Source organism: Melozone crissalis, unplaced genomic scaffold (assembly GCF_028551555.1).
Source record: "Melozone crissalis strain CALT ecotype California unplaced genomic scaffold, PUWL_Pcris_2 ptg000016l_1, whole genome shotgun sequence".
Classification (NCBI taxonomy): Eukaryota; Metazoa; Chordata; class Aves; order Passeriformes; family Passerellidae; genus Melozone; species Melozone crissalis.
In genome coordinates, this window is record NW_026535794.1 from 19,844,285 (window position 1) to 19,867,874 (window position 23,590).

Here is a 23,590-nt window from a genome sequence, read left to right on the forward strand (position 1 = left end):
ATCCAGCAGTTGGACAATCCATGGAAAGTGAGGTCTACCATTCATTTTCCTACATTATGTCTGTCTACACCATTGCTGGTGGCTGTGCAGGATATTTGACTTCCTGCAGCAATACAAAGACTAAAATAAGTATATTTATATCCATCTTGCAGAAGAGACAGAATTTATACCATTTTACTTACTTCTGAGGGAAAACCAGAGACAATTCTGCCTATTAAAACTAAAGGGTAGAAGCCAAAGTAGCTTCTCACTCCGGTTGCATAGAAAGATCTCCAAGCGCATTCTTCTTTTTGATCACTTTCCTCTTTTGACATCTTTCAATATCGGGGATTTTTGAGCCTTATAGGTCCTTGCTTATCCATGAAAATCATATGATCTCACTTAGATGTTTAAAAAAAGGGTTTGATACATATCTGAGTGCAGTAATTGAATACAATCTAAATAAAACTCTGTTGTTATGATCTGAACATGGTTTCTAGTGTTACAGTTGATGATTTTTTTAAGGTTGCTAGGTGTAGACCATCTTATTTCCTGCTGAACAGTAACCAATACTACAAGATCAGTTACAGGAGGATGGACAGTTGTGTAAAGTTGTGTTGAAATACTGGTATCTGAAGATTTATGCCCTGCTTCTGGGAGTTTTTGGTGCTAATATCATCTCTGAAATTTATGTAATTTAACACTTTTCTTCTGAGAGGTTAATTTATCAAAAGCAGTTGTAATAATGCATATTTTGTTAGCTGCAGCAATTTTAAGCTTTTACATTTCCTTTCATACATGCGTGTAAAGACGAGTTTCTACCAGTAATGGACCGAAAGAACTTGGCAACAGGTATTACATATTTGATATTTTTACATCCTAGCCTCTATTATCATCCTTAGTCTATATTTCCCTGAATACACAAATATGGGATGAGAATAATTCTGTACAGAAGACAGTGAAGGAAAACAGTAATGAAATATTTGCCCCTCTGTCATCTCCTCAACCCTGCCATACACGCTTTGCTCCAAAAGATTTCTAAAACACTATCAAAAGTTTCTTTGTTTCTTTCAACCAGCATAAAAGCCCGGAGTGCTTCTGCATGCATCAGCTCTTCATTCCTATTCAGCAGTAAACTTGAACTGTGGATTTCATCAAGACATGCACACTCTTTCTAAAACTGAATTTACTGAGGATAAATACTGAGTATACTGAGTACAAATACTTGACATAACATGAGAAGGTCAATTTTTCCAAGTCTTGACTCTCCAGAGCTCCCTAGTAAACTTGATTTACCACTAAACTACACAAAAGCTGAAATTATTGAGTACCTTTTAGACTGAATGCTCTGGCACAACTTTGTCTCCTCTATGTATTGATTTTTTCTATATTTCAGTCTTTCAAACTTCCAGAGGGCTGGTTCACTGTGTCTACTGAAGGGCTGCATCTTACATTTCCACTGATGTCAAATTCTTTGTCTAATTCAGGAGTATAGGCACATTTAAATCTATTTAAAAGCTGTACTCTTTAATCACACTTTGTCGAGAAGGCCAATTTAATTCTGACGATATGGAAATAAGCAAATATGGACTAATCAAAATTCTGTATTTATGCTCAAAACTTAGAAAAACTGTTATGACTTACAGAAATAGATTAAGAAAAAGGGAACAAAACTCTAGAAGGTCTTACTAAATGACTAAATGATTAAATGTTAATCTGGTATTATTTAAGACTCATTAGTCCAAGTACCTGTCCAGTGTTAATCTGCCTCAGTATTCAGGGCTTTGGTTTCTTGAGAGAAGTAAAGATCTTTCTGTTACCAATTACCTTGACCATAACATGTACTTTTGTGCTCGAAGTTACCTGAAATTTGTGCATGAGTCTTTAATGTCTTATAGAAGCACCCAATTTATTTGACAAATCAGTCAGAAGTGGATGAAGCTATGAATATCTGAAACTGTACTTCTGATATATATTCCCAGGAATAAGAAAAGAACAATTGTCTGACACCATGTTAAATTCACATTTTGAAGAAACTGTTCTCAAATAAGGACTGCTTCAGACTTAAGATTTTGTAGAGTCATTTACAGGCTTCATTTATTTTTCCTTTTGATAGAAGTACTTGTTTAATGTATCTTTTTGTGATTTAAACCATCTTTCTATAACTTTTTTTGCAGTCTTATGTTCATCTGAGGAGCTGGCTGCTGAAGGAGAAAAACCAGAATGCCTCCTTCCTCTACACCTTTGACTTTTATTGTCAGTGTTGATTATTTACTTTAGTGCTTCTCCCTTGTGGTCGATTTAGGTTTCCCTTGCTGAACTGCTGGTTCCTGCTGAGCTGGATAAGCTTTGGAAAAATAACTTTACTAGGCAATGACAGTGAGATCAATGACAATACTCCAAATGCCAGGACTTCAAAAGAAGCGGGGAAAAATGATACCTGTTCTCTTCTTTTAATCATCATCTTCATGAAACGCAATTCAGCCTAAACATCTGGACAAAAACTACTTGATGACTATGTTAAGCCTATTTCAAACTAAAAGCATAATCCCCTGTAAAAAACAATGGGCTATATCCCAGAAGAAAACAGCAAATCTGTGTGAGCTCCATCAGCTGACTTAGCTGATGATCTCATTCTTTTTACAAAAACCCCTTTTTTTTCCTAATCTGTCTCCTATTTACTTCTTGTTTGTTCGAAGACATACACTGCATTTGTGACATGAATACAGAAACCTAGAAATGGTACATGGAAAACATGGCTGGATGTTAAATCTGGCTTTTATTTGTGGCGTGCTGTTACAAGCAGAGAAGTAAAATGGTGACCCAGGAATGTCCATTTATTTCCTGAGCTCTGAAATACCAAGAACTTCAACATTTCAACTATTTTCTCATATTATTTCCTTCTGCTAAGCAGATAGGGGGATGAGCAGAAGATCAAAATCTGAAGGAAATCTACTGCTAGATGTATGTGCCAGTGAATGCTTTCAGATAAAATCCCTTATACAGCCCACCATTTAAAAAACCTCACCAATAATTACTGTTTTCTCAGACCACCCCAGCTAGGGCTCAGTATTTAGAAATCATCCTCAGTTCATGCTAAGAGTCTACATACTGTCAGCGTGAAGTGAGGCAGAGTTAAATGACAGGAATGCAGATCTTTTCATGCAGGCAGGTCTTTATGCTAAAAATCAGTCACAACCTTATTTAATTTACTAGCAAATACATAATTTTAGTTAAATCAAGGACATAATTTAAGTTGAATCAAGAGGAGTCAAGGTGCATTCTCCATGCTCAGATCACATACTATTATGTGTTTGCTGAAGATCTGCAGCTGTTTCTTCCTCCCTCCTTGTGTTTTTCCTGGAGGTCACTCCTTGGCTCGATAGCACCAGCTCAACTCTCTGTGTGGCCATTGAAACAGATTTGTGAAATTATCCATCTTAAACACCCAAGAGGAAGTAAAACAAACAACAAAAAATGACATAGGTATGTGCATGTGTGTGATGTAAGTGTACATGTATGTTTCTAAGCAGCTGAACCAGCAAAATAAAGCTCTGACATACCTCCAAGGAGGCTGAGAACATGAAGGCAAAAGATATGACCTTCAAAATAGGATCCTAACTCAAAAGAATGCTAATTTTTAACCACATACACCCACACTGCTCTTCAGTGTGTGACATATTAACTACTATTAATACATACACAGCCACTAATGCATAAGCTCTGAATTCATTCATATTCTTAGAGCTTCAGAGTCCACATATGTTAGCAAGTTTTGTAACTATAAGGTGAATACAGGAGAAAGGCTCTTTTGCCTGAGGTTAAGAAGGCCTAATTTGAAATGTCATTTTAGACTTCTTAAAATCCTTTTCCCCAGAGAAGCACCAAAGTAAAATTTTATTCATCTCTTGTCAAGCCTCCTGTAGTCATGCTTGGCAATGTATCATTGTGTCCATCTGGGAAGAGTCATCCCAGTGTTTCATTCCTTATCTTTATATCACAGAATCACAGAATCTGCTGAGTTGGAAGGGACCCATGAGGGCCCTTGAGTTCGACTCCCAGAGCTGCACAGCACCATCCCCAAGAGTCCCACCCTGTTCCTGTGAGTATTGCCAAATGCTCCTTGGGCTGTCAGGCTGGGGCTGTGACCACTGTGCTGGCAAGCTGTTCCAGTGCTCAGCCACCCTCTGGGGGAAGAACCTTTTCCAACCCAAATCTCACCTGGCACAACCTCAGGCCATTCCATCAGGTCCTGTCACTGGTCATGACGGAGAAGAGGTCAGTGCCTGACCCACCTCTTCCCCTCAAAAGGAAGTTGTAGATTGCCATGAGGTCTCCCCTCAATCTCCTCCAGGCTGAACAGACCAAGTGACCTCAGCCACCGCCTTTGTTGCCCTCCTTTGGACTCTCTCTAATAAATATTTTTCTTATATTGTGGCACCCAGAACCGCGCCAAGCACTCAGGGTGAGGCTGCCCCAGTGCAGAGCAGAGCAGAGCAGAGCAGAGCAGGACAATCCCTCCCTTGCCCTGCTGGCCATGCTGTCCCTGATGCCCCCCAGGACAGGGTTGGCCCTCCTGGCTGCCAGGGCACTGCTGGCTCAGGTTCAGCTTGCCATGGGCCAGGACCCCCAGGTCCCTTTCCATGGCTCTGCTCTCCAGCCTCTCATTCCCCAGTCTGTCTGCACATCCAGGGCTGCCCCATCCTAGGTGCAAATCCAGCACTTTCCCTTGTTGAGCTTCAATGGTTGGTGATTTCCCAGCCCTCTGATTTGTTGATGTCTCTGCAGGGCCCTTCTGCCTTTGAGGGAGTGAACAGCTCCTGCCAGTCTTGTATCGTCTGTGAACTTGCTTAATGTCCCCTCCAGTCCTGGTCCAAGTCACTGATGAAGCTGTTGAAGAGCACAGGGCCGAGGATGGAGCCCTGTGGAACCCCCCTAGTGACAGGTCACCAGTCTGATGCCACTCCATGCTCTGTAACCCTTTGTGCCTGAGCCATGAGCCAGCTGCTCACCCATCACAGGATGTGTTTATCCAGCTGTGAGCTGGACATCTTGTGCAGAAGGGCACTGTGAGAGACAGCACTGAAAGCTTTTCTGAAATCCAAAAATCTCATTACATCAACTGGTTCCCCTTGATCAGTCCCATGGGTTACCTTGTCACAAAAGGAAATCAGGTTCGATAAGCAGGACTTTGCTTTCATGAAATTGTGCTGGCTGTGACCAGTGAGTGTGTTGGCTTTAAGGTGTTTTTCCATACCTCCCCGAATAAACTTCTCCATAACTTTACCAGGCATGGAATTGAGACTGACAGGCCTTTAGCTCATGGGGTCCTTCTTGCCTTTCTTGAAAGTTCAGACAGCTTACACCAGCTTCCAGTCAGCTGGGACTTCTCCATATTCTGAAGACTGCTCAAAAATCAGTGAGAGGGTTCCTGTGATGACATCATCCAGCTCTTTGAGGATTCCTGAATGAATCCCACCAGGCCCCGTAGATTTCCAGGGATCCAGCCAGAGCAGCAGGTCCTGCACATTTCAGGGTTGACTGGGAGTTGATCATTCTTGCAGTCATGGTCCTCCAGCTCAGGGCACCCTTGGTCCATCATCCTTGTTGAAGACAGAGGCAAAGAATGTGTTAAACACCTCTGCCTTGTCTCTGTCCCTATTTATGAGGAGACCATCCTCATCCTATAATGGAACAATGTTGTTTTTAATATTAACATACTTGAAAAAACTCTTTTTATTGTCCCCCACAGCTCTGCTCTACTGAGCTTTGGCCACATGAATTTTCTCCCTACACTGGCCAGCAGTGGCTCTGTGTGTTTCCCATGTCATGTGGCCTTGATTCCACTGGGCATATATCTTCCTTATCCTCCTTATTTTCAAGAGAAGAGTCCTGTCAACCAAGATGGCGTTCTGCCATGAATGCTTGACTTCTGACATTTGGGAATTGCCTGCTCCTGTGCCCTTAGGAGGTGATGTTTAAAAATTGACCAGCACTGATGGACTGCAGCACCTGCAAAGGCTTTTTCCCAAGGGATCTTACTCACTAATTCCCTGAGCAGTCTGAGGTCTGATCTCCTCAGGTCCTGAGTTGAGGTTTTTGCATTTTTCCTTCTGTTAGCAGAGATTTTAAACTTGATCTCTTCCTGGCCACTGTGGCCAAAATGGCTTCCAATATCCACTTGCTCACAAGATCCACTCTGTTGACAAGGAGTAGATCAAGGAGGGTCTCTTTCCAAGCCTGGTTCATAAAGTTGTCATTCAGGTTTTTAGAATCTTCTGGCCTGGGTTGTACCAGCTGTGTGATGTTCCCAGTTAATTTCTGGCAAGTTGAAGTCTCCCAAAAGGACAAGGGCAGTTGACTTGGAAGAGTCTCTTAGTTCCTCAAAGAATAATTCATCATTGTCCTGTCCAGGAGGTCTGCAGTGGACTCTCATGATGGCATCTGCATTATTTGTTTGTCCCTTGATTCTTACCCAGAGGCTCTCAGCTGTGCCATTGGCAGCTGTGAGCTCCACACATTCTGCCCCTTCTATTCCATAGAGTGCCACCCCTGCAGCTCTCCTGCCCTGCCTGTCCCTCCTGAGGAGCCTGGAACCATCCAACAGGGCACTCCAGGCACAGGACCCATCCCACCAGGTTTCATTTCTCAGCTGTGGCCAGATCATATTGCCTTTGATTCCCAATGACAGAGCACTGTGATGACAGCTGAGGTAAATTTCAAGCCTCAAAAGGACTTTGGATCACAATATAAGGAAGGAAGAAAACCACAAAGTATGCAAGTGTAAACTTGTGTCCTGCAAACCTTCTGTCCACTGATAGCTGGGTACAAACATGCAAAAGACAACTGAATAAAAATAATCAGACTTATACCTAATTTTTTAATTTGCTAAATGTTCCCTGGACATTAATTGCTGTCAACACCCAAGTTAAAGCAGACATGTAAATAATTAAAGATTAAAAATACAGGAAAAAGAAAGAACACGATGGGGAAAAAAGGGAAGAATTAACATATAAAACTAAAGCTTCAATTTAGCCCACAGCTCATTGAAATCTGAGCAAATCCATCTGGCTGAGCTGGGAATGTCTTTACTCCTCTTTACATTGAGCACTGGGCCTCTAGATCACATATGCTGTGATTGTATCACAGGTATGCAATCCATGACATTCAGGACATCATGATTGGCTCCTTGGCCATCAAACCTCACATCCTGAATACAAGTATTCTACATAAATTAGTCAATCAATCAATCAATCAATCACTTTTTCATTGTGCTATAGCTAGTGTGTAGTGATATATGCTAGATTTCTGACATAAACTTTGTTGAGAAAGTAATGAAAAGCATTATTTGACATGTATACTACTTTACAAAAATCAGTCCAAATCAGCTCAGAGCAGGATTCCTCAAGTTAAGAGTATGTAAAGTGATTAAAGAGAGGAAACCATTGGCAACTAAGTAAAATTCAATGGAGAGGAAATACTGCAAGGTTAATGATAAGTACATCAAAAATCAAGGCTGCAACATCTCTTCTGTCACTCTGCAAGCTAATCTTTTGTCAATATTTACTCTTAGCTCTTAGGAAGAGCCTGCATTCATTAGAACTTTGACTGAAGCTCCCTTGACTTTAAAGCTGATAATTCATTCTGCCTTTGGGCCACCAGAGAAGTGCCCAACCTAAACAATGAAACACATATTGAACAGTGTAGAGGCTGGAAGAAACAGGAAAACAGAGCATTTTGATTTGAATCTTCTACACACTTAAGAAAATGTGGAAAATTTTTGAAAATGCATTGAACTGTTTAGATGGTATTTTAAAATTGCACACTAGCATAGGCAGATTGAATATCACTGCCATTTAAGACTTCTCACACTCTTTGTTCAAAATAGCTATCTCTATTCCTGATGGAGCTGCACATGTGTGTTCTGCTCAACAGCCATGAACAAAAACCCCTAGAGAAGCATTTTCGTCAGACTTTTACCTTTTAAAAGGTAAAAAAATTAATAGAATAATGTCACTATGTTCTAAGACAATAGCTTTTGTAGTAAATGGTATTTTTCTTGGCTTTTCTGTATTGTTTATTTAAACCAAATATCCTGAACTCAGAATATCATTTAATGGTGTTCAGAGGTGCCACAGGAGATTGCCTTTATCAGTGCAAGAGTAAGCAGCACAGTCAAAGTCTGGGTGTATTTATTCTTATCTGGAGAGCTCACTTCATGACAAACATGAGTTGGATTTGAGATGAGCTTTGTGAGAACCTGGGAGAGGAGGTAAGTGAATATTGGGTGATATCTGCAGAGAACACAAGTAAGAAAGAGGCTTAAATCCTCAGATACAGGATCAGTTTATTACACTGTTCTTTATTCAGTAACCACTCATGACTATAAAACAAATCTACTAAAAATTTCTTATATAGCCCTTAACCTAAAAAGCCCAACAAAATCTGATTGAAACTGACATTTTACCTACCAATTAGTGATAGTATCTTAGACATAAAAAGAAGCTTTTTCTATTAATTATATAGAGTTTTAAATGAGTGCTATGTTTAATGTCTATATGATGCCTCCATAAAATACCTTCTTTAAAAGTAAACACGAATTTGCCAGGTTCCTGTTCCATCTTTTGGCCAGCCTTAGAGTTATATTAATTACTAATGATAGATAAACTGATGTGGATCTTGATTTGACTTGAAGACTTGATGGCAGACTAAAGTGTATTTGTAATTTTTTAGACATCTGCAGGAGTGTGATGCCTGTCCATCTGTCACATCTTGTTTTAACTGTGCAATGTACTTATTAATCAAGAGACTCATAGGAAACAGTATTATTTTCTGAAATATTTATGTGCTTGTTCGTATTTCATGACTAAGTCCATGGCAATCCTCTTGAGCTCTTTTCCTAGAATGGTAATATCAGATCCATATTTCATTCATTTCCCATAAATAATGCAGCTTGTCTTCTGTGCTGCGTGGAGTATCATGTTATCTGTAACAGTTTACTCAAATATTTTGCAAATGCACAAATGCAATAAAGAATGATTTCTTGTAAGACTGGCCTATTTATACCAGTTTTGCCTGATTATTTTTTGAACTTCATTTTCAAAAGGCAGGTATGAGAAGATATTTTCTTCTTTGCATTGCTAACATGTAAATCCTATAGACCAGATGAATGTAAGAATAATACAGTCTATTATTCTTTTAATTGATCAAATGACTTTTTTCTTTGAAAATTAAATTATTAAACTTATTAAAAGCAATTTGATTTCTGGAATGGATTAAATTGCTCTGTTCTAGACTTATGATACCAGAAATTGTTTAAAAGTTTTGAAATTTGTGTAAGCATTCTGAGGTAGTCATCCCCTATTTCATCCCTTGTGATTTTCCCCACTACATCAGTGTTTGCACCACTCACAGGAGAAGGCCACCCCTTCATGACCAGTACTTTTTACAATTCTTGCTAATGCTGGTCCTTCACAAGTACCACATTTATCCTAGTAACCAATAGAGAATGAAGGTTATACCTAGTTTTGAATAAATTTTTTTTTGACTGATTTCTCCTTTATTTTATACAGAAAGTTTATGTTTTTCTATTTGTTCTAAATGACTACATTGTTTGCTGAAAGACATGTTAGCTGTGACTAATAATAGATTAATAGATTGATTAATGGCACCTAAGGATTAGATTCAGTGGAATGAGTTTAACAACACTGATTAAGGCATCTCTGTTTGCATGATGAGTATGCTATCAATGAAAGAAATAAATTAACATGCCCTATGTTTAAAACAGACAAACAAACAAAAAATGTGTATTGTAATTTGGAATTCTTCTCTTGTTGAAAAGTAGTGTTGCCATTTACTTAGCCTTTTCTATCACACCATGACAGATAAGAAACTTGCTTTTAGTAGAGTGAAAGAATTGAAATTCAATCCTTATAAATTTAATCTGTGTGTGAAAAAAAGAAAGGGACAAAACCTTCCCTTTCATACAAGGACTTCAGTGGAATTTTGTTTGTCTATATCAACAGTGAACTGGCTTGAAATGCTGCGTAAACATGAGAGAAAACTATGTGTTATGATATGGATTCTGTTCCCTGATGATTAGCACAGTCACATTACTAGAACAGGAATACTGATAAACAATTCATTCTGATTTCTGTCACTACAATCCCATCTAAGAAGAATATTTATTATAATATGATGTTAAAGATGAATCATTCTGTTCATGTTCATGTCTCACTTCAATTCTCATTGCTGTCACTAACAATAAATGTCTACATCTTCCTGGTCCAGGATTTTACCTAAGCAATCCCTAAGGTATGTCCCTAGTGACACTTCCAGTGGTTTTGCATCTTCACTGTTGTCCAATAGTACGTCTCTGGGCTCTTCATATGAAGGGAATACCACAAGTGGGGGATTCTGAACAGTCATCCCTTTCTTTCATGTTCATCAAATCTGTACTTATCACAAGGCAGGGGGATGTTGAGGAGTTAAAGAAAAGAAACCACACGGAGGTGTAGGAATTCATGGGTTTTTGTGGGCACAAAAGCCTATGGAGATTCTCCTTTCTCATATTTTTGTCTACAGCAGAACTGAACTGACTAAATGTCAGCATCTGCAATGTAGGTATCTGCACCTAAGGTAGCTATCTGTATTTGAGGGAGAAAAATGTCAATTTAACTAATCCTAAAGGGGATGTCTCAAAAAGGTAAGATGAATCTAAAAGAGTCTGTTTTTACACTAATACAAAGAGCAGAAGAAATTATAGATGTTAAAAATTAGGTGAAAATATTTTCCACACTCTAGACAAAGTGTAAAAAGTTTCCTGTAAATGATGTAAGGAACAGCTAATACAAATTTCCAGCTAAAAATGAACTAGAAGTCAGCTCTTCTGTAGAATTAAGAATGAATACTTTATATGTCCTGAAATAAAGTGACAGTGCACAGGAAAGGTAATGGAAAAAGAAGGAAAATGTTGTGAGGAAAATGAAGGACAGGAAAGAGAAGTAGTGTGGTATCTGACATATATCTCTTAGATAAATGTCCTGTCTACAAGCAAAAGAAGTAATAGCAATGGTAAGCTAAAGGAGCAGAGTGACAAGCATGCTAAGAACAAAACAATATCCCCGGCTAGGAGAGCTCCTTTTCTTCCAGGATTACACTCTGAACATGAAGACACTTTTGGATTCAGTTAAGAAAGATCTATTTTGGAGTCTCCAAATACCCCAGCCAAGAGACAGGACTAGTGACACAGAGTGTTGCTCTTGTCTTACCTCTATAAAGAAGAGACTAGCTGCTGATGTTGGATGATGGTACATGTAGACAGTCACGAGGATGGCTGCAGCCACAATGAGCACCAGCACCAGGATGCCGACAATTAACCCGGCGTGAAGCGTTCCACCTTTCTTCTCTGCCGCGCTGTCGTCTGTTGAAGCTGCACAAAGAGCACACTTCTTAGCACTGTAACTTATGCCTGACCCATTCCATTATGGCACAGATGGCAACTGAGCATTTGCTTTTTGTGTGTTGCATGTACCTCATTTTCTACAGCCCAAGTTGGAAAAAGATAATAGATGTCTCTTTTCTACTACCGGGTACTCTCATAATCTTAATGAAGAGACTTTCACATGTTTTACTGATTCTAATACAATAAATGATATTAATATCTTTTCTTTTGAACTTAAAATGGACAGTCTGAAGTTCCTAATTGTCTTTATAATACAGTTTGCTTTGATTTTCTTTTAAAATTCTTTCAATTGTCCCACAGAGAAAAAAGTATTAATTGAATACATTTTAAACATTTTATTTTTCTTTAAATATTCCAGTTGAGACATGCCACAAACCCTTGTGAGGTCTAGGTATTAAACACATTCTGAAAGCCTTATTCATTAGCTTGTAGATGAGTTTGGAACTGATCTTTGCAACTAAATCAGACAGCCAAAAGTGCAACAGATGGATGCAAATATCCTGCAATATTTTGATCTTGGTCTCAATAGTATGCTTGTCATACCAAAGTATTACAGAAGACCATTCATTTACTAAACTTGATACCAAGAAGCCACTCGTGCTATGCTCCTGTCAGGATAAAAGAGGGTCGTCTGTGTCACAAGCAACTTGTCAGTAGTGCTTCCAAAATAAGTGACTGAAAGCTTTTCAACAACAGTGTAACCTCTGGGGGAAAAGTTTCTCAATATATCAACCAACACTTGTAGAACTGGTTGTTCTTCATCATACTCTTGCACACAAGAATTGCTGTTCTGCCCACTTCTGCAGGCAAAAGAGCCATTCAGAAGTCCTAGGTTTAGGAAACACCAGTAGAGCATGGGTAATTTGACTTCACAAACTTCCATCATTCTGCTACATGTTCCTCACCCAGAGGATTCTTGGGCTCCTCAGGGAGGTGGTTACAGCACAAGCCTGACAGAGTATAAGAAGCATTTGGGCAATGCTCTCAGGCACATGGTGTGACACTTGGGGGTGGGTTCAGTGCAGGGCCAGGAGTTGGACTCTGTGGTCTTTGTGGGTCCCTTCCAGCTTCGCGTATTCTGTATGTCTGTGATATTCCAACTGCTTTCTGCTCTTCTGGAAATTCCTCTAATCACTTTCATGGGTTACTCCATACACCACCTGTCTGGTCTTGCTCATGAGAAATTTTATTTCAGGCCCACTTTTAAATTTCCTGCCACCATGCTCGTTTGGCAAGCAGACTATAATGAAAATCATTGATATCTGCAACCATCCTTTTTGCTGTGCCATCCCCTTGAAATATTTGTTTGGTTGTCTTAGTGCTATGTTCTCTGAGGTCAGGGGCTCTCTTTTAATTTTTCTTTGAAGACAGATATGTGTTATGAGTATCACTTCAAACAAATCACTGTAATTGTTACTAAGAGGAACAACAACAACAATAGCAATAAATGTACATGGTCTTTCACCATTCATCTGATTCGAGTTGAACACTTCACTCTAAAGTTAAAATTGAGAATTGGAAAATATAGAAGAAAGGCATATTGATGCAGGTAGTGGTAAATGTCTTCCATGAGGGGCAATAAAAGAAAAGAGGAACAGTTAATCTGAATGTTACAGCCCATACATCCATGTATGGCAGCATGTTTCTCTCCAGACTAAGGAAGGCTGCATGGTTGGTCACCCAGCAGACTGCACAGCACCACTGGAACAAAAGGGAGAAAAGGAAAATGAACATGCATTATCTTAGCCAAGACATATATCTGACTATTACTTCATGTAACAGTTATGCATCTCTGGGGATAGAGAAGGAATTTTTGTCCATTTTCCTCAATCTTGATTCAGGACAGTCAAAACTCCACAGTGTTGCTCTTTTCTGTCCCCTAAAGACAGCGACACTTTGTGGAGTAAGGAACTGAGTAACAGAATCGGAAGATAAAGCAAAAGATCCCAATAGATTGGGAAGACAAACTAGCATGTAGGAAACATTAATGATTTTAATAAAAAATTGCAAGCATGATACCCACTCTGGTACAGCTGAATCCTACACGTATCATTCTTTTTAAAAGTTCATGAGTATCTGTTCACACAGGAACTTCAGTTTTAATTGTACTGATTTTGGACATGAATTTTGAGTTTATGTTTGAACAGGATCCAAAAACCAGGTCTCTCCCTGCTTAAATCCTACAAAGGGATTTACTTTGCTTTCATAGAGCTTAGTTCATACAAATGTATAGGAGTTTTGAAATGGAAAAGTAGGTGTCAGCCTATGATTTGATTTGATTTGATTTGATTTGATTTGATTTGATTTTCACAATACATAGTGTGAACATTTCCAGGCAATTCTTTATACTGAAGTAGAGGAAAGGAGATATTACATAGAGTGTGAAATTTCTATTTTTCAAATTTTCAAAATTTTCTTCTAAAGGGTCATTAAAATACTTTCTACAAGTTAGAGAACTATATAAAAAAGGATGCAAGATTCATGAAGAAGACAGGAAAGAAAAGTGATCCAAAAAAAGATTCCTCTTCTTTTCAGACAGCAGAATCTTTTGCTTGACATAGCCATCAATATTCACTTCATTTGAGAACAGATGAATGTATAGAAACACCAGTCTTAGTTTCTGGTCATGCACTGTAACAATATTTAGTACTTGTACATATTTTTCAAATTTCCATACAAAAGGAAATTAAGCAACTGAAAGGCCATCAGAAAAGGCCTGCTTGGTCTACATCCTCTTGGTTGGACTGTTAATTCCCATGGATGAACAGTTTGTTCTGAGTCACCCTACTGAGAAGGAACTGTTCCTGCAAAGGAGCAGAGAATTCATAGCTTCTTTGTCTCATAATTATCTTTTTGACAGTTTCATACTCTTTAATGTCATATTTGTGCATAAAAAAATACTTTGTCATGTACCCATTTTCAGGCTGATTTGCACTAAATGAGCAATTTGTATTGTTACTATGTTATGGTTGAAGGCATAACATCATATTCTGCATTTTAAAAAGTTTGAGACTTCAGACAAGGTCCAACAACTCTATAAAGGTCATCCCTTTAATCCCTTTTGATCTGATATTTTCTCAGCTTTCAGCATCCAGCTTTGCAAACTAGAGCAGTCTCTTTGAAACAGCACAGGTGTCAACTGCCTGCCCAGATTTCTGCTAGTCAGGGGTGGAGCACTGTGTGGACACCAGTGCAGAATGCCAAATGCAAAAAGAAAAAAAAAGGAAACCAAAGAAATGCTTTCCTTAAATTACATCAAGTTTAAGTAACTTGTAATTTCCATAATAGAAATTCAGTCCATTGACCCCAGGGCTCAAATACTCGTGAGAAATTGATTTCACTCTCTTTGCACAGAGACAATAAACAACTTTGTCAACACTGAAAATACTCTTTGCTGCAAAATCAACAGTCAGTTCTTTTAAAAAGCCACCAAGGGAAATAGATAAAAAAAAAGGAATTGGAAACTTTTTCAGGTGTAGAAGTCTTACTAAGATTATCACAGCATGTCTATTGTTCCAGGGAAGGCTATACCCATGGAAGGCTATTTGTTTTATGACCAGTCCTTTCCCAAAAGCAGTTTTCTCTATGAAACTTTCCCCAGACTTTCCTTTTCTTATGCTCAAGAAGCAATTGTTACATATAATATACTCTATATTTTTAATGTCTTCTCAAAATCTTAAATGTATTAGACTTTTAAGCAGAAGGAGTCTGTTAATATCTCCAAGGTCAGTCTGCTTCTCATTAGGTGCTGAATGACTGCATAGAAAGAACAAGTAGCCTTTTTTCCCGAATATAAAGGCACAGAATCAGAACAAGAAATAGCTGTACTGATACTGTAATGTTTAAAAAAATAAAAGTGAAAGCACAATAAAAATGTCCCTATTGTTTCCATTAGAAACACATAAACACTATAAAATCTTTGATTTAAAATAACTATTATGTCTCTAGTTACACTTGGGCTAGCTTCTTTTGGTGTAGGAAAACAAAAAACTCTCAAGGAATGAACACTGAAAATCTTATTTTGCCATGGCACACAGGACTGTGATGCTGACTTTAACAGAACAAAGACACAAACTGAAACTGCTTTTGTGTTTACAAACTGCTGCTTGCTCTTTGTAAACACATTCAGGGTACATTGGCAACATGATTTTTCTTATAACTGCATATTAACTCTTGAGGTCTGTAAAATAATGAAATGCATTGTTTTTTACTGTCTAATTTTAAAGTTTACAAAAAGTTTCTACTGTGATAGTTTTATACATGAGAAAATGAAATTGTGAGACATACAATTACACCTCTTATGATATGAGATACAAAAGAGTTCAATTTCCAGAGATTACGGTCTCTGTCTGTGAGAACAGATATACAAAATATTTTACAGGAAAAATGAGGAAAAAATAGATGAACTTCTGGTACTTTCTGGCTAGAAAATTTCCTTTATATAGAGTGATGTGGAACAAAAGGTGAATGATAGACAGAAATGCAGAATTTCATTGCAGACTTGGAAAATAAAATTTTGCTTTTCCCTCCAAAAAAGGTATGCCTTTTTGCTCTTGCATTTTGATCAGCTGGTAAAAGATCATCTGGAGAAAAAACCCATTGGATTTGAACCTCCAATTCAAACTCACTTTTATGCACATGAATCATTAAGGGATAAAACACAATACCTTATTTGACCCTCCTGACTGTCACACAAAGCCAGGGATATAGATGATTTAAACAGCAACAATCAGCCTGAATATGATAACTCAGTCCCAAACATGGTTCTTTTCTCCTCTCTTTTTGGCAGAAGAATGCATTTTCTACTTTTTGGTTAGCAAAAGGGCAGAAACCTTCTCTTACTTCATGTTCTGGGGCAACTACAGATCAAGTTCACTCACCAACCCTCCACCCTATTACATATATATTTTCTAGCCTGGAAACTGTGACACTCCTGTTTGCATGACAGTGGGTTTGAGTTAACAGGCTCCTGCCAAGAGGGAGAACATAATGTTTAGGACAGCTGAGCACAGTCTTACAGGTACAGTGAGCTCAACAGAGCCACCAGATTTTCCCCCTCTTCTGGGCCTCCATTTACATCTGGAATATGAATCTACCAGGAGACTTCTTGCTTTATGGGGCAGGTATATGGCTCTTCACACACAAGTTTTTTCCCTGTACATAACACAGATTCCTGAAAAGATGATTAATGGTGTGTGGGAGAGAATAAGGGAATGTGCAGTTGGAAGGATTCTCCAGAGACTCAAGGGAATTCCCATAAAAATTTTCTCTCTACCTCTGCTCTGGAGTTCTCAACTTATTCACAGTAATGGAGTGTGATTTTCTTGATTTGTGGGTTCAATCCCTTAGCATTTGTTAACATTTTGAGGTTAAGCCATAGCTTTACTGGTTTCAGGATGTTTTATTAAGTTATAGCTCAGCTAATGCTTTAAAAATTGATTTTCAATTGCATGTAAGGATTGAAAGGTAGTCTCTGAGTGAGAATATTATGAACTATAACACACAAAATCAGAATTCAGTATCTGGCTTCACTATCAATTTTCTGTAGGAGCCAGGGCAACTCAGTAAGTCTCTCCAAGACTGTTCAACTGCTTAGTGTAGTAAATTGAATAGAGTCCATTACAATCAAATCCCTCTGTTTATAGGATGACAGTACTCTAAGGGCTTTCATTCTTCTGCTCTAAAATATCACCTAATGCTACAACATTTGTCATCTGTATTAATTTTAGTATCAATTTTAGTTTGAGCTGGTTGAGACCATGTAAGCCATTACAATACTAAGGTAGCATCAAACAGTTGCCATGATGAAGCTCAGTAAGAGCCATGAAGGACCACTCCATTTTTCTGTAAAAGCAGCTGATTCAAGTTCAGATGAAAAAAAAAGTTAGCTATTTATAAGAATTTCAATTCTGTCACCCCATTGACTCTTCTTCACCCTACTGAAAGCAAACACAAGACAATAAGGTAAAGCAGGCTGTTCCTCTCGAATGCTGTGTCTAATGCTTGTAGAGTTACTCACCACAGTGCCCACCACATCTTTGGGACACAGAACAACTTCAGATATTTCAACTTCAATGCAAAATGCACAAAACTATATATATGACTTTCCTTCACCTGACCTTAATGTTTGCCATTCTTTACAGTGACCATGGACACTGATGTCAAAGATGAGTGAGCAGAGAAGATTGGAGAAGGCTGCTAACTGCAGAACTGGCTTAACTCCATGCAGAATAGGAAGTTAGACAGAATATCACAGGACCTCTGTGTGCCCTAGCTGTCACATTGCCATAGCACTGTGACAGCAACAGGAGCAAATGATAAAACTAAAGAAAGCAGCCTTTTCTTAAAAGTATGTCCAGTTTTTTCCATGTAGTCCTCCTTAAGATCTGCACTTAGAGCTATGTGAGGTTTTCCCATTAACCCTTTGATCTAGTACAAAGTCAGCAAAATGTAAATTTGAGACCAACAAAGTCAGCTGTGACCCTTTACAACAAAGTCATGACAACTGTAAGAGTAGAATACCATACACCATTTTATATCTGTCTTAGCAAACCAAAGAGAAACAAAATTAGTATGCTAGATTTCAATATATGTTGAAGTGTCTACCACAGCTCCTCTGTTTTTTTGACATCATGCTTCTTCAATGTGATATATAACACTTAATATGATAAAAAATGCCCTCTTTTGCTCAAGGAGAAAGTGATAGTTTCTTTCTAGGGGTTATTTGGCAACAAAACTGGGATGTAGTGGAGATGCAAAAATTCTAGAAAGGGCACAACTCTCTTTTTATAAGAAACCTTTAAGTACAATTCAAAGTACCATGAAGCAAGTGGAAAATAATAGCTTATTTATGCAACCAATAAGAATAAATATTATTGATGTAATATTCTATTTTTTCAACCAGAATGGACGAGTTCAGCACTTTTCATTTGTACTTGCTTTAAAAAACATGCTTGTAGCCTACTGGCCACTACATGTAATATGTAAGATATATTTCTTCCTGTGTCTGATGCATGAAGAAGTTGGGAACATTTATATAAGAGGCTGCTGCTTTTCCAAGCTTGTGTTCTTGGCTTTGGCCCAATTATACCATACTAAACCCCAGCAAGGCTGTATAGGCTTTCCTTAAATCCCAGGTTTTACTGGGAAGAAAGAACTTGAATTACACTTGCCCATCATTTCGTGTTTCATACAGTAACATACTATGGTAGATCCCACACTTTTTGCTAAAAGCACTGCTTCCTATTCTGAGTGTTACAGCTGAATTTGCAGGAAACATAGACCAGCATTTAGGGAAATTAGTTGGGTCTAAATTTCAACTTTGATCATACCAAAGACAAGAGAGTTCTAATTTTTATCAAAACCTGTCTCTAATGTGGGCTGAGAAGAGGTTGCTGAGAAATGAGAGAGGAGAAACAGCTTGGAAAAAGTTCAGAGAGAAATAGAGAATAAAATGAGGAAATGTATCAGCATTTCTTAACCTATAATCTGAAGTGTGAAATCAAATACAGGAACAATCCCTGACTTATTTGAGTTGTATTTTATTTGTTCCTTTTGGACTATCTTTCCTACATTAATAAAAGAAAGAAGGTTAAAAAAATCAGATAACCTCTGTTTACAGGGCTCTTTCTGGTTTATCTGATAATGAAGGTGATTATTTTTCTTGAATCCATATATCTTCATATTTTTATCCTCTGAGTACATTTCTATCCATCACCACCTATTCCACTTCACTCTGGTCTGACACTTTTTTTTTTCTTCTATTTGCAAGACTTCATAGAACCCATTTCAAAACTTCTCTTTGGTAAGATTTTATTTATACAAATACAGCACATGGCATAGCACAGATAAAGTAAACTTTATGACCAGTTTTCTTCAAGGAAATCCTTGCTTCAGTAATTGTGTGAACCCTGCAAATTTAGGGGAACACCAGCATTTTTGAGTCAGTGGAACACACAGAAGTAAACATATAATTACATAATCCACTTACTAATCTCAACAAGATTTTTGCAATAATGATACAAACATTAAATCCTCTTTTTTTCATGACAAAAGACTGGGGAAAAAAGTTCTAACTCTTGGCCTGCAGGTTTCTGAACAGGAATGGAAAAAAACACATGAGCTAGGACAACCTGAAGATAATTGAAGGAAACCTTAGGTACCTACAAGATGCCACTCTTACTATGTAATTTAGATTTTACTCTGTATCTTGTAGAGTTAGGCACCCCATATAGTAACATATGCTAGCCTGGGCACTTGTTTTAGCATGACATTTAATTGCTTTCTCTTGCCATTGGCTAGGAGAAAGGCCTAAAAGAACAGCTTGTGGACTCCTGGCTAACACCAGATGAGATGAAGCATCTGGAAGGTCATTTCCTGTGGCTAGGCTAAGTTCTTGCAGTAAAAAACAAGCCATATCTTGTCAATCTTATGTATGTTATAAAAAGTCCACTTTAAAAGAGTTTTAAGCCCCCACAAAAGGTTATGTTTATAATTTTTTAATTTATTGTGTTTTACTTTAAAATTGGGGAAGACTCAGCTAATTCATAGTGACTTATTAAGCTGAGTCACTTGGTTTTGCACTGTGTGTTGATAACAACTTCCTCTATGAAAAAAATATTTGTTTTGCCTGAAAAGCTGGCTTACTTCTTTGGTGAAATAGCTCTAATTTTCTAAATAATTTAGCAACTTAACATATTAGAAAGAAAAATGTTATATGACTCATATCAGGTATTAGATGGTGTTTTATGTCTTGCAGCTGGAGTTCAGGGTACACAAGAAAAAAAGGACTACATTTTCTCTGTAATTGAAATTAGGAAGACAGATGACTTATGGAAGCTAGTTTCCAGACACAGGACACTATTGGAAAAAATAGTCTTGAGTAAGTTTATCACTGTATATAAAGTATATAAAAGTACTCTTTTTCCAAAACTTTGTCTACATTTTGGTCATTTCTAACTGAGTTTCTTAATCTCTCAAAATCAAATTAAGCTCTCTGTAGCACGAACGTTAATCCTGTTAGTATATTCCTGTTTGTTGTATCTAGACCATCTTTGAAAATGTCCAGATGAAGGTGAAAAAACACGATACTGACATTTCCTAGAACTACATATGCTGGGATGAACCTGTTAACAAATAAATTAAAGAGCTTTATTTCCTTCAACAGTTTGTTTTTCTGCTTTTTTTTTTCCATAGCTTTCCTTTTTTGAAACAGAAATTTCTGTATGAAATTGATTCACCTTGAGGAATGAAAAGTGTGACATTTGCCTGATACCTGCTCTCCAAAAGACATAGACTTTTCTTTCAAGTTTTGAAGCTGAAGGACTGTGAAGGACTCATGGCAATCTAATCATCAAAACAGTGTCTAAAAATGTCAAATAAAATCTCTAGATGTGGTGGCCAATCATCTAAATCATCCACCAGAGAGTTCTCAACAAGAAAATATTGCATTAGAGGATAGCCATGGCCAATTGTTCACAGTTTTTATGAAAAATTAGGCTTTTAAAATGTTTCGTCAGTTGTGTTAAATTTTAAGAAAATGAAAAAGCAACTGAATCTGAAATTAATAACAAAAAAATGGTACATTTTTAGTGCTGGACATCTCTTAGAACTTATAAAATGCTTGTCATCTTAAGGACAACCAAGATATAACAAAAATTTTGATGGCATGCCACCTGTATTTTAAAACAGTCTAGGCATGCATTTGTCATGTCTGTAAAGAAAGAGGGCAAGCAGAAGAAACAAAGCCAAGCAAATTTGAAATGTAAATTAGGATATGCCACAAAACTGTGGCTGCATTACTGTACAGTCGCAAAAGATTTTCTCATACAATTAAAAGGTCAAAGCAGTATAAACAGAACAAAAAATTAAATTTTTAACGATTTATAAATTTATAAGATTTGGTTGCAAACGTTTCTAGACAGAGGTGAAATGTAGAATTTCTATGGAATCCTTTTGTTCTACCTAACCAGATATCGACTGCTATCACCCAAGGACACATCAAACTATAGGCAATCATTGATCCAATATGGCTTTGGTTTTCCATTATAAAGGGTTCCCTTTCATTAGAGTTTTAAATAATTTAGTGTGAGAAAGTAAAGACCCTGTATTCATGACCTGGAATAATCTACTCTTTATGAAAGGCTGACAAACCACAGAGAATCAAAGAATGTGCCTGCGGCTACAGAGGTTTTATCTGAGTCTAATCTAGGGGACACTAGAAAATTCAATGTATAATTGAAGATTCATCAAAAATAACTTGTCAGACTCAAAGATACATTTACTGTGTGAATGAGAAATCCTGGAGTGTTGCTTGGCTTTTGTGTTGTTTGAAGTAATTTTTTTTTTTTTAATTACAAGAATAAAAGGAAAGCTCAAGTAAAATGAATAATCTCATCAGGTGTTGGTTTGTCCTCTTAAAATGTAGCAGCTTTCTCTGTGGAAATGAACTTTCTATATATAGCCAATGCTTCAAACCCTACACCTCACCTACCAAGTAGGCCACAGCCATCTATAATTTGCTCTAGGACTCAACACTTTTACATAGTTTTTCTTTTCAGATCTTGGGCACAAAACAAACAAGTGAGAAAACAATCCCGCTGCAATTCCCAACCTGAAAGAAATATGGATGTGTTTTCTAAACCCCACTTTTGGAATAATTTTTTATATAACAGCATAGTTTTAGCTGTGTATGAGATGCTCATGATGGAGAGCTGCCTGTTCCTGGGTCAGCCACCTGCCACAGAGCGTTGGCTCACAGGGCAGAGTGTGGGCACTTTTCAGCCAGGATCACACCTCCAGTACAGAGCAGACATGGAACAGGAGAATGAAGTGCTGACTATTGACCTCGAAGAGCACTGAAGCACTTTTTGCAATAAAATAAGAAGCAATTTGATTTCAAGAGAGAAAGAGAAGGTTTTAGGGACATTTCCATAGACAAAATGCTTAAAAGTACCACATTGAGTTTACAGATCACTTTATTCCAAGGGATCACTTATGCCTCAAAGTAATGTCAAAAAACACCACTGCCAAAAACTGGACAATTCAGTGCCCAATACAGCATGTGACCAGCCGTGCTGTGGTTGGTGACAGCAAAATAACAGAGGGGAGACTGGCAAGGAAGAGGATGAGAACTGCCCTCGTGGAGTGAACAGATCTTTAGTTTGAGTGAAGGAGAAAATAATGACTGAATATGACTAAAAAACAAATGGCAGGGAAAGAGACCAACAAGCTAAGTGGCATCTGCACTCTGTGTTTTTTCAAAACTTGAATAATTCTCTGTGAGGGTCCTGAGAAACTGCTATAACTCAGCTGTTCTGAAATGCTGTATACAATCTCTCTGCCCATGATGTTGGGGTCCCCATGTAAGCTCAGCTCCAAACCCAAGATATGCTGCAGATGAACCTATATTCGATCCCATCTCTGATCTTGTGGCCTGGACCAGCACTAAAGATAGCTTGTCTCCAGTCCTGTCCATGGACTGCGCTGCCTTGGATTGGCCTTCATCCCTTTGCTGTTGCAGAATTCCTGTGTAGACGTGGTTTATAATCTCCCCTTCTCTAGGACCACTGATGGGAGATGCTCTCTCTGGTCCTTTCCTGAACTGTCTGTTGGCATCTGTGCCCCTTTGCTCCCTTCTTTGCCAGCCTGGCTTCCTGCCTTGTCCCTGGGTCTGCCTCATTGCTGCAGACTCAGCTGATGGTCACTAGACCAGGGTTGACCCCTGTAGCTTCCCTGAGCTGCTGGGATTGCCCTGCGCCCTGCCTGCGTCTGCTGCCACACTTGGCTGCCTGTTCCCTTGACCCATGAGAGAAACTTCATGTTCCCTGCTTGGAAAGGCAATCAGAGCCAATAATATTCCCCTTAATATCAGTGGAAATGTGATTTATTTAAATTTGCTCAGCAAATCTTTCTCTGCTTTGACAGACCATTCTGAAGCCTTCAGAAGTTAACCCAAATCTTCCTTTTCACCTCAGCTAGCCCTCCTTTGGCAATGAGCACAGGTGCAGGCAACATCTGACAACTCAGTCCTATTCTACTAGGGGAATGCTCATCCACTTCAAAGGCAGAAGGAAAAATCTCAGGTCTCAGTCGTTGAACTCACAAAGAAGATTACAAAAGTAGTCCCCTGCAGAGCCTCATTTAACA

The 23,590-nt window shown here is 38.2% G+C and overlaps 1 protein-coding gene across 1 annotated transcript in view; it reads right to left on the reverse strand.

Annotated features, from left to right (window-relative positions):
* The window catches only part of PLXDC2 (plexin domain containing 2), a 253,050-nt gene that overhangs the window by 4,593 nt on the left and 224,867 nt on the right, over nt 1-23,590 (reverse strand). The window contains exon 13 of the mRNA XM_054273816.1: nt 11,250-11,410. Within this exon, the coding sequence (XP_054129791.1) occupies nt 11,250-11,410 (161 nt within the window). The remainder of the gene's footprint in view (nt 1-11,249; nt 11,411-23,590) is intronic.